The sequence below is a fragment of the Meriones unguiculatus genome, chromosome 3 (assembly GCF_030254825.1).
Source record: "Meriones unguiculatus strain TT.TT164.6M chromosome 3, Bangor_MerUng_6.1, whole genome shotgun sequence".
Lineage (NCBI taxonomy): Eukaryota > Metazoa > Chordata > Mammalia > Rodentia > Muridae > Meriones > Meriones unguiculatus.
The window spans coordinates 178,812,202-178,829,461 of record NC_083351.1 but is presented as its reverse complement, the minus strand read 5'-3'; the positions used below and the strand labels follow the sequence as shown (position 1 = coordinate 178,829,461).

The window sequence follows — 17,260 nt, the reverse complement described above, 5'->3', positions numbered from 1 at the left end:
TATAAAATAAGCAAAGAGTTATACCAAAGTGGTTCTACATTACATGCAGTGGTCAGGAAAAGCTCCTCTAAGAAGGTCGTCTGGCGCTCTATCAGTTACTTTTATACTGCTGTGATATAATACCCAAACTAAGACGACTTACAGAGGAGTTTATTTGTTATAGCTCCACGGGGTAGGAGTCCAGCATGGCCGGGAGTTATAGCAGCAGGGTGTAGACATGTGGCAGGAGCATGTGAGCGCTCACATCTTGAACAAACAGAGAGCAGAGAGCCTGAACCATATGAACATCAGCAGACGCCCCCTCTCTTCACTAGAATGTAGGACTTGCAGAGAAAAATGTCCCCACCTTGCTCTCCATGTTAGAGTGCCCTCAGCACTGTGCTGCCACCTCAGCTTCCTAAGCGTGTTGTTGTTGTCACCTCAACGACCCTAATGACAACAGTCTAAGATGGTATTAAAAATGACGTTAGGGGCTGGAGAGACGGGTCAGTGGTTAAGAGCAATGTCAGTTCTTCCAAAGGACCCAGGTTCAACTCCCACAACCCACATGGCAGCTCACAACTGTCTGTACCTCCAGTTCCAGCTGGTCTGAAACCCTCATGCCAATGCACATAAAATAAAGTTAAATAAATTATATATTTAAAAAATGATGCTAAAAAGGAGATCACAGCTGGGTGGTGGTGCACGCCTGTAATCCTAGCACTCAGGAGGCAGAGGCAGGTGGCTCTCTGTGAGTTCGAGGCCTGGTCTGCAAAGTGAGTTACAGGACAGACAAGGCTATACAGAGAAACCCCACTGAGACTGACCACAGAGTAAAAATTGAAAAATAGAAACAGAAAACTTATCTATGTTTCAAGAACACAGGTCATTGAAAGTGTATGACAAGATGGGTAGCTAGACTAGAAAGAAGACTTAAGGAAAAGATAGTTTCGTTGTTTTTGTTTTGGAGGAATTTAAGCACACAGGATGAATGCTTTAGTGCGTACTGACTGTTACAATAATATACCACAAACCGGAAGGACATTTTTTCACGGTTGTGGGGGTTGAGAAGGCTAAGACTAAGGCCCAGCACATTGGTGTCTGGTGAAAGTACACTTTCTGAGTGACAGACAGAATGTCTTGCTGTGTCCTGACACAGTAGAAAGGTCAAGTGGTTTTCCTTAAGTCTCTTGTCCTTAGAGGAAATGAAAAAGGATTAAGAACACAGCCTGCCTGTCAGGGTCATCCCTGGAGAATTATCTAAGCATCCAATGGCTGACGTTGGCCCTTCATCTGGAAGTGGAATCTCCTCTACCCACGTGGGCATTTTGACTGGCGTCTGTATTGCACATATGGGTTAGGCAACCGTATTGTAGAAACTTCATGGGTGTTGCTTTCCTGTCATGTCTAGAAGGTACCACCTCACAGCAGGCTTCTTGATTCTGGCTTTTACAATCTCTCCATCCCTCTTCCATGATGTTTCCTGAACTTTAGGTATAGCGGTTGCACTGTAGATATACATTGGAGTTGGACATCCTATGGTCACTTATTTTTTGCATTTTATCAGCTGTGGACCTCTGTAATAGTCTCTGTCTGGTACCAAAAGAAACTTCCTTGATAAGCAGACAGAACCACAGTTACCTGTGCGTATGGTCAGCCCTAAACACACATAATACAAATGGATTCAGTAAGTTGCATGCCTGTATGTGTGTGTGTATGTATAAGCACACATACCTAGATACACAGATAGATCTTAGCTAGATAGACAGATAACAATAATAACGAAGAGGTCATGAATTTGTGGGGAGGGAGTGGGCATATGGGAGACTTTGGAAGGAGGAAAAGGATAGAAATGATATAAACATAGTACTTATGTATAAAATTCTTTTTAAAATTTTAAGTGAAAAATAAGCAGGTTACTTAGAAGTCTAGCTTTCAATGAGGTGACAGGCAGATAAAATGAATTCAGATTATGTTTATAATTACTGGGGCAGGGAATCATGGAGTTCTCTTCCTTAGTTGTCCTCTCTTTAAAGCAGGAAGCTTAGTCATCTGCAAAATATTTATACATCAGTGAAGAGTGTCAAAATGGACTTAGGTTTGACAGAGTTGTAAGATATACAGACCAAAAGAACTTCAAGGTAACAGTGAATAGTGCTTATATTAAGGTGAGGTTATGCTACCTTACAAAGAGAGTCTTAGCTTTAATAAGACAGAAATTTATTTCTCTTTGATGTAGTAATCAAGAATATTCTAGGTCACTTGAGTACCAGGTTCCTTTTGTTTTCTGTAACTTTATGTTTGGTGTTTGGTACAGGCTTAAGCGGAGAGAAAAGACTTTGGGGAATACACATACAACATTCTGATATCCTAGCCTGAGGTTGTAATATCATTTCTGCTCTTGTTCTAATGGCAAGAACTTACTGGAGGGACAGAGAAATGTGAAACCTGACCATTGGCCCAGATAAAAATTATGAAAAAAGGTGGAAACCGACTTTAGTGGACCGCTGGAAGTCCTCACACAAGTGTAGCTGTAATGTTATTTACTCGCTTTCCCCTGAAGCAGTCCCACTATGTCACCTGGACTGCTCCGGAACTCATGATCTTTTTGCTTAAGCTCTTCAATATGGGATTACAGGTATTTGCCAACCCAAAAGCAACAACTTTGGTATTAAAGGGAAGAAAACAGGGCAGTTGATAAATTCAGTAGTTTCTTCACTCCTCAACTTGTCACTAAAGAACCAGAAATCTTAAGAGTAAGAGCAAAAAGGGAGATACTCCTTATTCACTTATTGAATGCCAGCTATTATTCTAGTCAGTGGTCCTCAACCTTCATAATGCCACCACCCGTTAACACAGTTCCTCATGTTGTGGTGACCCCAATCAGAACATTATCTCCACTGCTACCTCATAACTGTAATTTTGCTGCTTTTATGAATCATAATTTAAATATCTGTGTTTCCTCTTAATCTTAGGCAACCCTAGTAAAAGGGTCATTCAACCCCAGAGGTCGTGACCCACAGGTTGAGAACCACTGTTTTGAGTGTTCCAAGTATAATGACTAACTTACTACTCATAACAATCACTTAAGTACCATCCTTATATTGTGTAGTTGCAAGGTGGAGAAGCACAGAAGAACTAAACAACCTACTCAAAGTGATAACGGAACAGTGTCAGAGCCAGGCTCCAGATTGGTCAGACTTAATCTGGCTCCAGAGTGTACACATTTGACTCAGGGGTGCACTGCTCCAGTGATGACACGGAATGTCTATAGGCCTGGCCCTGCAGGACTCCCATGCTAGAATTTCATGTGTCACCTTATTTAGTCCTCACCAGACACATCTAAAATAGATACTGACTTGACTTTACATCTAAAGAAAACTTTATTTTACATCTGAAGCTTAGTTAGAGTTCAAAACCATGTAAAACAGATAAGAAACCAGAATCAAACCTTTATTGTGTGGTTTCTAAGGCCACTTTGTATTTTCAAATGTTTAAAGTTTTATTTATAAAACTTTTAACTGAAGTAGAATTTATAAACAATGAAATTCATCTATTCTAAGCAAATAACTCAAGGAGTCCTGACAAATGCATAACCTGCGTAGCCAACAAATTAATCAAGGTATAGAACATTTCCACAATCCTAAAAAAGTATACTTTAAATTCTTCCTATTCAGTTCCCAACCAGTGACAACCACTGTTTTGTTTTGTTTTTAATTTATTACAATTTATTCATTCTGTATCCCAGCTGCAACCCCCTCCCTTGTTTTGGGTTTTTTATTGATTTGGTTAGTTGGTTTTTTTGTTTTGTTTTGGTTGTGTTTTTTTGTTTTTAAACAGGGTTTCTCTGTGGAGTCCTGGCTGTCCTAGAACTCCCTCTGTAGAGCAGGCAGGTATTGAACTCAGAGATCCTGCTTCTGCCTCCAGAGTGCTGGGATTAAAGGTGTGCACCACCACAGCCAGGCTAACTGTTCCTGTTTTTAATACCATAAATGTTTGGTCTATTTTTATATGCCTACCAATGAAATAATGTATGATTTGCTTTATATATAGTTTTTTCCTTATAACTTTGAGATTCATCCATGCTATCAAGTATAAAAGTTCATTCTTTTCACAGCTGTTGCTTGAATATATGTCAAGTACCAGCGACATCTGAGCTTGTTTCCGTTCTGTGGCCTAGAAGGTGTGACGGACACTTCTGGTGGACGTACACTTTCACTTCTCTGTTTAAATACAAATAAATTATATTCTCGGATCACTCGCGGACAGCAGTAAAAGAAACTGAAGATTTTCCAAGTGGCTCTAGGGCATATGATGTTCACCTTGTTGGTGTTGTGTCTTATACCACTCTTTTTACTTTTTAAAAAGATCCCATCTTACGTGTGTCTGAGCATATGTATATGCACTGTGTATGTGCAGGTGCCCCAGAAGAGGGTACTGGGAGCAGTTGGAGCCGCCATGTGGATGCTGGGAACTGAACTTGGCCCTCTGTGGGGTAATTGGGGGTACTAATGGCTGAGCCATTTCTCTTGCCCCTCTTTTAATTTTTTAAATTTTCATTTCTCTGGTGACCCAAAACATTGAAAACTTTTAATAGGGCACATAATTATTTATACATAACTTGCAGAAGTATATCTATTCAAGTATTTTCTGCAATTTTAAGTCTGAATGCTTGTCCTTTATTATAAAGTTGCAGAGGATTCTTATTTTATTAACAACTTCTTTGTTACATACATGATGGTATTCATTTTACAGTTTGCCTTTTCATTTTATTCTTTTAAAGATTTATTTATTTATTTTATGTGGATGAGTGCTCTATCTGCATGTATACCTGCTTGCCAGAAAAGGGCACCAGATCTCATTATAGATTTTGGTAAGCCACCATGTGGTTATGGGAATTGAACTCAGGACCTCTGGAAGATCAGACAGTGCTCTTAACCTCTGAGCCATCTCTCCAGCCCCCCCCTTTTCATTTTCATAATGGTGAGAAAATGATAAGCAGTTATGAATGTTGATGAAGTCCAGCTATTAACTTTTTCTTTTATAATTAGTGCTTTCTGGTCTTAAGAAATTTGCCTATGATCATGAAGTTATTCTACTTCTCTTCTAGCTTTTAGTTTTAATGTTTATATTCATGTCTATGACCCATTATGTGTGATCATCTGAATAAAATTGGCCCCAATAAGTACATAGGGAGGGGCACTATTCAGAGATGTGGCCTTGCTGGAGTAGGTGTGGCCTTCCTAGAGGAAGCGTGTCACTAGGGGGTGGACTTTGAAGTTCAAGTCTTCTGCCTGCTGATCTAGATGTAGAACTCTGAGTTCCTTCTCCAACACCATGTCTACCTGCATGCTGACATGCTTCCTGACATGTTGATAACGGACTAATCCTCTTAACTGCAGGCCAGCCCCAACTGAGTGTTTTCCTTCATAAGAGCTGCCATGGTCATGATGTCATGGTCACACAACAAAACCCAAACTAAGACAGTGTGTGTGTATGCATATGTGTGGTATGAGTATATACACACACCTATGTGTACATGTAAGTAAACACAGGTGCATATGTGACACAGCATTTATATGTATGTACATGTGTATATATACATGTAAACACAGGCGCATGTGACACAGCATGTGTGTACATCTGAGGACAATCTTGGGTGTGATTGTTGGTTTTTCTATCTTGTTTTGAGACAGGGTCTTGGTTGCTTTTTATTCTGATACATGTTTCAGACTGGCTGACCTGTGGAATTCTGGAAATTCTCTCATTTATGCCAACCACCTAAGATGTGTTAAGATTATAACAGTAGTGCTACATGCCCAGCTTAAATTGAGTTCTGGGAATTTGTATTTAAGTCTTCGTCCACGTTATCCAACTGATATATTCAAGGACTCTACTCTTGGTTCTATTAACTGTAGCCCAACATACAGTTTCTCACAATTCCCTATTGTACCTACGTACACAGTCTCCAGCTACTGAGATCTGTCTGTCTGTCTATCCATCCATCCATCTTTCAGGTTTTTAGAGACAGGGTTTTGTGTAGCCTTGACTGTCCTTTTGTAGACCAGGCTGGCCTTGAAATTACAGAGACCTGCCTGCCTCTGCCTCCCAAGTGCATTTGCCACCACTGTCAGGCTGAATAAGTGTGTTTTTAAGTCAAGTTGCTGTTCAAATCTGCTATCTATTTACTCACATTTTTGGTCTTTTTATTCTTTCAATTACTAAAAAGCAGAGGTTAAACTTTCCTACTATAGGTATAAACGTTCTTCTTTCTTTTCTTTCTCTTTAGTAATTTTTAGTTTGAAGTTTAGTGTTTGAGGTGTATACATTTAACAGTATATATCTTCACTTTCTATTAGGAAGCATCCTTTGTTCCTGGTAACAACACTTTTCTTTTATGTCCACTTTGTCTGATACTAATATACCCCTGAAGATTTCTCATGTTACTGCTTGATGTATATTTTTCATAAATCTTACTTACTTGCAGCATATTAGTGTTTTTTATATTTAAAGTATGTCAAATTGCTGGGCATGGTGGAACATGTCTTTAATCCCAGTACTCCAGAGGCAGCGGCAGGTGAGTTTCTGTGAATGTGAGGCCAACCTGGTCTACACGCAAGTTCCAGGCCAGCCAGGGGTACATAATGAGACTGTCAAAAAGAAAAATAAACCCTCAAATTGTTTATAATTAATAATCAGAAATCAGCTTTATTTTGGATTGCTGTCTTCCTACATGAGGCTCTTAAGATACGCTTCTGAGATATTCTTTATATTTTTGGTTTTCAGGATTTCACTACAACATGACAAAGATGTGTGTGTCATGTGTGTGTGTGTTTGTCCTACTTAGGCTTTCCTGAACTTACATTGTTTCTTATTTATCCTGTCATTTTTTCCTTCTGTTTACAGACTGAATACTTCCTATTGTCATTGCTCCTGTTAAGCTCATACTGGGCATCTGAAGCTTTCAAATATACTTTTTGGTTCTAGAAGTTCTCAATTAGCCTTCTTCAGATGACACTTCTTACACACGGATGGATAGGGCTGGAGAGGTGGCTCGAGGGAAGAGTACTGATCCTCTTTCAGAGGACCTGGGTTTGATTCCCAGCACCTATGTGGTGACTAGTAACATATGGGCTTCAGTGTCTAACTCTTAGTGCTAACCATGTATAAATTGAGTCACAAACCCAAAACTATTTCTTACACTTGCAATAACTAATTAACTTTCTTTAGAACATACAATTCTACCATGTTAAAGAAGTCTATTTAAAAACGAAATAACACCACACCTACTTCATAGGGCTATTTAGAGGATCAAATGAGTTTCAAAATATAAAGTATCTACAATTGCTCCTGATAAGCAGCAAACACCCAACACCTCTTAAGAATTTATCACAGAATGATTTGTAAATTCACAGAATAAAATTACAAGTAAATATTGAAAACAGCAGAAAAACAGTAGCATGATTCAAAACGCAAATATTAAATGTACCTTTAGGTATTTTGGCTACTATATGTAAAAGGAAATCAGCAATTTTAACCAAAAGTAATCAATAAATAGAGTTAATTTTCACTACAAATATAATTATATTTTAGAAGGGTTCCTTTAAAATATTAAAATATAAAAAATTTATTCAAAATAATAACAGCTTCTATGAAATATGTACTACATACATATAATAAACACCACAGTACCAACAATTCCATTTTCATGACACAGATGTCTTCTTTTAATTATAATTTTCCTCCCTAGAATAATAAAAAATAATATTATGAATATTAAAACATATTGATTTAGCATTAAAATCTACCGTAACATTCAAGCACATAATTTAAAGATAAAGTAGGAAATAATCGAAGAAGACCAGGAAATGTCACTAATTTATCACATGATTTTAAAAAAGCAAGTTTGGGAGGGTATATAGGAGCAAACAGTTAAACCAGGTTTCACACTCCAAGCAGGGGCATACAACTTAGATGCTGGGGCTGGAGGGACAGCTAGGCAGCTGAGAGCCCTTGCGCCTAGTTCAGGAGCCCGGGATTGAGTCCCAGCACCTCCAGGAGAGCCTATGCTTTCTTCTGGACTCTGAATACACATCAATTCCCCTGTGCATTAAACCACATGACGGTACAAGCACCCACATACTCAAGAGATAAAATAAGTCTTAAAAAGTAATATGCAGATATCAACATCACATTATGCTTTAGACTAACACACAGTAAAAGAGGGCAAACCAGTTATATGAATATTGAAAAAAGTGAAGCAGAATTAAGAGAGAAATGTTTGCAGATGAAGCAACACAGCATAGAGAAGAATGACAGGAAAGACCTGAGTTTTAAAAAGTTAGGTTAAAATTTACCAGACCTTGAATTTGACCTGGATTGTGAATTGGAAAATATTACCATGTTCCTATATATTTCCTTGTTCTCTTTTTTTTTTTTAAAGATTTATTTATTTGTAGACATGAGTGCACGCCTGCGTGATCAAAAAGGGCATCAGATCACATTATAGATGGTTGTGAGCCATATGTGGTTGCTGGGAATTGAACTCAGGACCTCTCTAGAAGAACAGACAGTGCTCTTAACCACTGTGCCATCTCTCCAGCCCCTTCCTTGTTCTCTTGCTTCATTTTTTTTCTTTTTTTTCTATCTTTTTCCTTTTACTGACTTTGTCTTTTCATAACTACCTTTTAATGAATTATTTGCTACTCTTTTTGGAAATAGGATGGATATGAGTAATATTTAATAAGTTCCTAATAGGGTTCTTAATCAACTTCGTTTGCTGTAGTCCAAAACAAAATTAGAATAAGAGAATTGTTTCTTCCTTTGTTTATTTTGCTGTTGTTGGTTTTGTTTTTTGTTTTTTTTTTTTTTTTTGCCAGCAGAATATATCTCAGCTGGCTTCAAGTTTGTGTTCTTCTTGCCTCAGTCTGCTCAGTTACAGGGCTAAGAGCAGGAGGGCTTGTGTTTGTTTTGTTATTGTTGCTTCAGCTTTAATTACATGTGTGAGCACATGTGTGTGTATGTGTGGGGGTCCTGCATGTGAGTGCAGTGTTGACAGCAGAGGTTGTGAGGTACCTGACACAGCTGCTGTGAAACACACTTGGGTCCTCTGCAAGTCCATTACACACTCTTAACCCTGAGCCATCTCTCTGGCCCCAGAATAGTTCTTAACATGATGCCTCTAACAATATGAATGTAATCAGAATTTTCCATGTACACAATTTTTTTTTTTTTTTTTTTTTAGTTGAGCTTTTGTCAGAATCAGGAAGCCGATTTAACATTGCTGTTTTGAGGCTTTATTGTGAACTAAATTTCCAACATAGAAACAGAGAGATTGCTAACAATAGGAAAAATCAATTTTGGGGCTGCAACCTAAGAAAGAAAGCTAATACTTGTCAAGCACTTCTCATGTGTCAGTGCTAAGGTTTGCTCAGTTGTGCTAGTGGGCTTTAAGACCACATCCCCTGTAGCTGGGTCAAAGTCAGCCGATGCTCTACACACAGCCCACTTTTACTGCTTAAAATAAACTGCTTGAACATCGTTTACACCACTCAGATGTTAAACTAAGAGGTATTCAGGATGGAGAATGTAACTCAATAGCAGAGTACTTGCTTAGCACATGCTGGGCACTGGATTCAATTCCTAACACCACAAACACAAACAAGTAAATAAGTTTAAAAGTCAATGTTATCTAGCCCTAACCAGCTGACTCTTTTTTGTTGCTGTTGTTTGGAAATGGGGTTTCTTTGTGTGGCCTTGGCTATCCTGTACCTGATTTATAGACCAGGCTGGCCTTGGACTCACAGCCTCTGACTGCCTCTGCCTCCCTGAGAGATGGGATTAATACACCACCACTCTTAGAACCAGCTGACTCTTGGAAGAAGTGAAAACAAAACTAGAAAACAAATATAATAGCTCAGAACCTCTTTAAACTGAATTTTGTTTGTTTGTTTTTTGAGACAGGGTTTCTCTGCGTGGTCCTGGCTGTCCTGGACTCACTCTGTAGACAAGGCTGGCTTAGAACTTACAGAGATCTGCCTGCCTCTGCCTCCTAAGTGTGCCACTGAGCCCAGCTTTCAATACTTTTTTCTTAAAGACTTGTATGTTTTCTTATCTAATTCACTGTTACCTTTCTTTTAAATAGAAAGTGAGAAAATTCATAGATAAGATTGATAACTGTTAAATGAAATTCTGGCTTACTAATCATTTTACTCTTATGTAGTCACTTGTATGTATGTTGAATTAATAACTAAATACTGAATTGTAAAATGTGGCATAAGAGACTTTTAAATTAAGATGCTGAGCCTTGATCTGAAGGCTAGTTCCGCTTCTCAGTTCATTTTGTCTACTATAAGTATGCATTGCACTAGTCTCCAGTTTGAAAGCAGGACTTTAATATTCTTTAACTCAGGAAACTTCAAGTTGAGTTATTACCACAACCTGGTATGTCAAACTGATAGAAAGATAATTTAATCAATTAGAGATGGATTGCTTTTGGTTTTGTCTGACGGATGATCATCTACAAGCTCTAGGGAAGCACTGGATTAATGATGGCAGAAACTATGCAGATGTGTACGGCACCAAAGTAAAGGGAGCCCCACAGAACATTTTGTCCTGGCTTTCATACTCCTAACTCCTGTATTACTACACTTAGTTTGTAAAGATAATTCCCTTCACTTTTAATGTTCATATTTAGTATGCACTGCTTGATGCTTCAATTTCTATTGTTTTTGTACAGTGAATGACAACATTAAAATTTTAGTTTGGCTGGGTGTGGTGGCACGCACCTGTAATTCCAGCACTCAGGGGACAGAGACAGGAGGATCTCTGTGAGTTCAAGGCCAACCTGGTCTACAAAGCTAGTCTAGGACAGCCAGAGCCACACAGAGAAACCCTGTCTCAGAAAACAAACAAAACAAAACAAAACAAAACAAAAAAAGGGAATTTCTCTCCTACCACAAGCCTTCTGGCCCACTTGTTTGTTTGCATACCTGTATTGCCTGTCTTCTTTTTCTTTTTTTTTTTAGTAAGAAAAATATTTTTATTATTTAATCACTTTACAACCTGATTCCCTCCTCTCCTCCCAGTCCCAACCTCACACCTTCATCATCCTATTTCTTCCTCTTTCTTCTCAGAGAAGGGGATGCCCCAGGGGTACCAATCCACCTGGAACCTCAAGTCACAGCGGGGCTGAGCACATCCTCTCCCATTGGGGCCTGACAAGGCAGCCCAGCTAAGGGAAAGGGATCCAAAAGCAGGCAACAGAGACAGTCTGCAGCCTCTACTCCCATTTTTAGGGAACCCACGTGTTGACCATGCTGCACACCTGCTACATATGTGGTGGTGGGGTGTTCTAGGTTCAGCCCATGCATTCTCTTTGGTTGGTGGTTCAATCTCTGTGAGCCCTCATGGGCCCAGGTTGGCTGACTCTAGGTCTTCTTGTGGTGTCCTTGACGCCTCCAGCTCCCTTTTTTCTTCCTCCCACTCTTGCATAGAACTCCCATTCCTCCCTAGTCCTAACACATCTGTCTTCCTCAGAGTAGATAAAATGTCCAGGTTCCTCAGGCCAACATGGACGTTAATGACATCTAACTGTAGGAGACATCTTCCTCCATGGAAGACAGTTTGAGACAGGAGCCTAGTCTTCTGAGAGGTTTCATCCAGCAGCTGATGGAAACAGATGCAGAGACCCACAGCCAAAAAAACAGGCCAAGCCTGTCTTCTTTTTCACTGAGGTAAATGGACTGTGCCCCCTTCTCTTTTACAGAAGAGCAACCCCTCAACCTCTCTATAAGCTCATCTTAAGTCTACCTGAAAGACATTTCTCCTTCTACTCTCTGGGATAATTTATCATTATTCATGTCTACTATATTATCCATTCCAAGTCACAAAATGTTTATCCCTTAATAGAAAACAAAAGACTACCCTTTTAAAACCACAACTTCATTTGTCTTCTTTACTGTTATCTAGAAGTTGTCTTCTTAGTGTTTCCTCACTAACAAACCTACTATGATAAAGCTTTTATATCTACTCTCACTCCGAAGCCATTTGCACAAAGGCCATCAACAGCCTCCGTATTAACACATACGGCAGTCAAAACTGCTCTTTGCTTAATTTAGCAACCTAGGCACAATGGATCTCCTTATAACATGCTTTGTATTTCATATTTGTGAACTATTAGCACTCAGTTTTTTCTATTTCATAAATTGTTTTTCAGTTAATTACTGACTACACACACACACACACACACACACACAAGTGGCCTGCCCTAAGGGCCTTTTGGATTCTGACACCATCAGCAGCTATACCAGGGGCTCAGGATTTAAGGCCCACCACCACTCCAGCTCTCTCTCTTTCTCCCAGGCTCTCGTGCTCTTTGTCTCTTGATAGCTCTCAGTCTCTGTCTCTGACCATCTCTGATGTTTCTCAGTCTTTCTCTTCATCCTCACGGCTCATTCAGGCTCTAATCTCTCCCTTCCTTCCCTCCCCATGAACAAACCTCCTTTATACCAGACATGTTGCATGGAGGCATAATCATTTATTCCAACATGCCCGCTGCCTCAGCTCTTTCTCTTTCAACCTCTTTCTCAGATGGGGTCTCAATGGACAGTCCTGACTGCCTGGACCTCAGAGATCCACCTTGCTTCTTTCCAAAAAGTTGTTTTGTTTCTTTGGTTTGCTCACTTTTTTTTTTTTTGTTGTTGTTGTTGTTGTTGTTTGTTTTTGACACATGCAGCTAGGATGACCTGGAAATTACTCAACCTTAAACTCTAATCCTAGCACCTTCACAGTTAGGAATAATCCCATAATAACAATATAAAATGCCATTATAATGTACAGTCCTGTATAGTGAGCCTATAAAGGTCAATGTCCAGTGTATGATGCAGTGCTGAAGACTGACCCCAGGACATCAGACACAGTGGGCAGCTTTTCCCATCCCAGAATCTTCAATCTCTTGAATGCTTAAAGTATTCAAGAATGATTGTTTCTGTTTCAGTTTATTCCACTGGTTTAACTCCGCATTATGACTTTAAATATCATCTATATGCTGATGATACCTAAAATTTAAACTTCAGTTCCAGAAACCCAATTGTTCATAATATCTTCAAGCTACTATGCAAATATTCCCAACTTGAGGAAGCTTGAACCTTCTGATCTCAAACATTTTAGATAAGGGAAAATCGATTTATATGGGATTTTTTTTCTCAAGTAATAAAATTATATTGACTGAAGAAAATCTATTATTATTATTACTACTATTATTGGATCTCCAACTCACAATCCTTCGGCTTCTGTCTCCTAAGTGCAGGGATTGCAACTATGCAACAACATGCCTGATATAAATAACTTTACCTGGTGATGTGTAAAATACATACCTGAGTTAGACCAGCAACTGTTTGCAGAGAAGACTTCTTCAACAGCCTCACTTCTTTGTTTATGTATCTTAGCATTCCGCTGAGAGTACTGAAGTCATTACTGTCAGACCTATCATCTTCCAGGGCATACGGAACAGGTTTGAATGAGTCTGAATGGGCGAAACCCAGGTCTTTATGACTACCTTCTAATGCCAAAGGCTGTTCTAATTGCATTTTCTTTAAGTCCTGCAGCAGTTCTTCAGAGAGATCTTCATTACCACGACTTTTTAGACTTAGGTCGCTGGCACTAATAGAGCGACGTAGTTTTCTGCACTTGAAAAAGGATATCTGAGAATGTTTGCCAAACTTAGGATCCTGAATATCAGGCATCATTTCTGTTAGAGCTGTAAATGAAGACGGTAGAAACTTGGTGTCTCCTGGCTTTTCATGTCCAGAAATTTTGGCTTGCAATCTGGTTAATTCTGATTCCTGTAGAAAAATTGGTACACAATGCATGTTAAATATATTTCTGTTTAATAAACTATTTATAAAGTTCATTGGCTTTGTCTCAGTATGGGAACTTTTAAAATAACAGTTTTTTTACACGTGTTGTTCAAACCTCTACTACAGACAGCTGTATTTTGAGACAATTAAATATTTTCATTTGAAAACTGCTTCCAACATGCCAATGAATTTCATCAAAACTGAATTTTCCTTATAGAATACTCCTAGCCTGGGAACATGATAAAAACAACAACGGTGCCATGGCGCTCGCCTATAATCTCAGCACTCAGGGAGGAAGACACAGGCGGATCTCTGTGAGTTTGAGGCCAGCCTGGTCTACAAAGTGAGTCCAGGACAACCAAGGCTACACAGATAAACCCTGTCTTAAAAAAAGAAAGAGAGCTACTTGGGAATGGTATAGACTTTTGAAACCTCAGAGCCCAACCCTTCTGACATATTTCCTCTAAAATGGTCATATCTCTTAATCCTTCCCAAACAGTTTACTAACTAGGAACCAAGTATTCAAACATATGAACCTATGTGGGCCATTCTCATTCAAACCACTGCATTCCATTTCCTGGTCCCCAAAAGCTTGTAGCCATATCACAATACAAAAGTCCAACTTCAAAAGTCCCCACAGTCTTAACACTGTTCAAGTACAAAGTCTCTTCTGAAACTAAAGGCAACCTTTTAACTGCATTCAATGAATGTTAGAATATATATTACCATTCCAAAAGGGAGGAATGAGGACATGAAGAAATACTGGACCAAAGGAAGACCAAAATCCAACAGGGCAAACTCCATATTCTGTCAAAAGGCTTAGATGGCTTCATTCTTAGACTCTGCTGACTCCAACATACTTCCCTGTCTTGGGTTAGTTCCACTCCCTGTCAACAGCTCTTCCTGGCAGTATCCCAGGGTGCTCTAGCATCTCCAACACAATCGAGGCCTCACTTTCAAAGCTTTAGGCAATGGCCTTTCCTGGCCTCCATGAGAGGACTCCTGTGCCACATGCCTGGCCTCCAAGGCTTTCCTTACAGCATGGAGGAAGACCCATGACCCCTTTACTCCCGTATTCTTCATGACTCTACAGCCAGGGCCGTGTGGCTGAAGCTTGGTCCCTCCTTGAATCCTATTTGCAGAAAGTTTGATTTGTTATTGCTCATTAGGAATAGATAATTTGGGCTGGAGAGATGGCTCAGAAGTTGAGAGCAACAATATGTCATGAAGACCTTTATAAATGAGAAAAGGAAAAAGAAGTGACTTTTCACAAACGTATTTCATTACCTTTTCTATGCTTACTTACTTTAATAAGTAATGCTTCATTTGCAGCTTCAATGACTTCATTCCTGTCTTGAACTTGTTGATGCAAATTGCTTACAGTGTCCTGAGCTTCTTCTAATTCTAGTTTTGCTTTCTCTAGTTGTTCATTTAGTTGTTGAACAGAAGTCTTTTGAGAGTCAGCAGAAACCTTCCACTTTGCATGGTTCTCTTGATGTGAAATCATCTTTATAATCCCAAAATTGTAAAAAGAAAACAGGATGGAGTTGTTTTCAACAAAAATTCTAATACTATTACTATTTTTCCTTAAAAGAGATAAAATTTATAGCTAGAAATATCTGATTTTACATTAAATGTAATACTCAAGGAAAAAAAACCACACACACTTTTTTGTTGTTTTGTTTTGTTTTTTTGAGACAAGGTTTCTCTGTGTAGCCTTGGCTTTCCTGGACTTGCTTTGTAGACCAGGCTGGCCTTGAACTCAAGAGATCTACCTGCCTCTGCCTCTGCCTCTCTGAGTGTGTACCACCGCTCCCAGTTGTAGAACACACTCTCTTACATTCACTTAATAGTTAACCATATATCATTTGGTTTCTGATTTATATAAACTATAAAGAAAATTTTGAGACAACTGTAGAAATCTGAGAAATGATGGTGCATTTAGTATAAAGGAAATACTCTCAGAGTTGGGTGCAGTAGTGCATTTTTTAATCCCAGCACTCCAGGGGCAGAGGCAGGTAGATCTCTATGAGTTCTAGGACAGCCTGGTCTACATATCCAGGACAGCCAGGGCTTATATGTAAAGACCCTGTCTCAAAAAAAAACAAACCAAACCAAACCAAACCAAACCAAATTAAACCAAACCAAAAACCAAACAAAACAGCAAACAAAGAAACAAAAACTGAAATAAAACCAAACAAACTAAAAACCAAAAAAGAAAATAAAGAAATAAAATTAAAAAATAGCAAGGGTCAGACATCTCTAGCTTCAGACCATAATGTTGGTGGTGTCGGGCCGCAGGTAGCAAATTAAAAGTGGATAATGATGAGCACCGCCCAGGGTGGCAAGCACCACTACAGTGAACAAACACAGAGAGTTGGGAAAGACATAAAAATAGAGTTGTGTGTGCACTACTGGAGATGGTGACAGTGACAGGCAAGAGGCCAAGGGTGACATGCTGTCATTGCCCAGTAGGGTCCAAAGGATGGTGTGTAACAGTCAGATGCAGACTCAGCCCCCGAACCTGCTCCCCAGCCGTGGGTTCCCCCTGGCTCTGGGCAACTAGATGAGGAAAGGCTTGGATCTAAGGAGGACTACCATGGTCCGTGGTCCGTGATGCCCCTGGAGGCCATGTTGGTGTTTGTGGTCCATGCTGCTGTCCCAATCTGCCATGAGGCCTGAGATCCATGTTGGGGTATGCAATCTGTGTCATTACTTGATGCCTTAGTGACACCCCCAGGCTTCACTGCCTAGGAGAAGGAGCATATGATGTGTTATATGTTATCAGGCCATGCTGAGGCCCATGGTCTATGTCACCGCTGAGGGCTATTAGTAAGTTGATGGTCTTGTTATGTCTGCTGCCTGTGTTACCACTGAAGTCCATGCAGCCATGTGGGTACTACAGAGCTGTCCCTGCCCCTCACCAGCCCACAGCATGCTGAGGCAGGCAGTGGCGTGAATGCAGGAGATCTGTCCCACCCTTCTCCAGCTACTGCATGGTTCTCCTCAGTCTATTGCTTCTGGGATGCAGGCGGAGAAAGACTCATCATCCTTTGGGAGCTGGTCACTAGGAATTCGACCATGTTCCAGTAAGTATGGACAATACAAAACGGACTTATTTCCTCCCCCTTTCTTTTTTCGGGGGGGGGGTCATGAGGTGGTGGGGCAAACATGGGAAGACTGGCACATGACAGCGGTGGGGGTGCATAATGTTGAGATTCCTCCCCTACCCCCAGAAAAAATGATGTTGAGAATAGCAAGATGATTTTGGTTCAGAAGAGTGCCCAGGGCTTCACTGTGCAAAAAACGAGGCAAGAATAAGACTGGACCAAATCTTTATGATCTGCTTGGGCAGAATATGGGTCAGGCCATCTTATGCCAACAGGAACAAGGAATCACCTGGGGAGAGAATACAACTGATA

General features: G+C 39.8%; 1 protein-coding gene across 1 annotated transcript in view; it reads right to left on the bottom strand.

The window, feature by feature from the left end:
• Positions 1–3,416: 3,416 nt before the first annotated feature.
• The window catches only part of Ccdc18 (coiled-coil domain containing 18), a 100,700-nt gene continuing 86,856 nt past the window's right edge, over positions 3,417–17,260 (bottom strand). The window contains exons 28-30 of the mRNA XM_060381106.1: positions 15,145–15,345; positions 13,356–13,823; positions 3,417–7,725 (exon numbers count right to left, since the gene is read on the bottom strand). Coding sequence (XP_060237089.1) covers positions 7,711–7,725; positions 13,356–13,823; positions 15,145–15,345 — 684 coding nt within the window. The 3' untranslated portion in view covers positions 3,417–7,710. The remainder of the gene's footprint in view (positions 7,726–13,355; positions 13,824–15,144; positions 15,346–17,260) is intronic.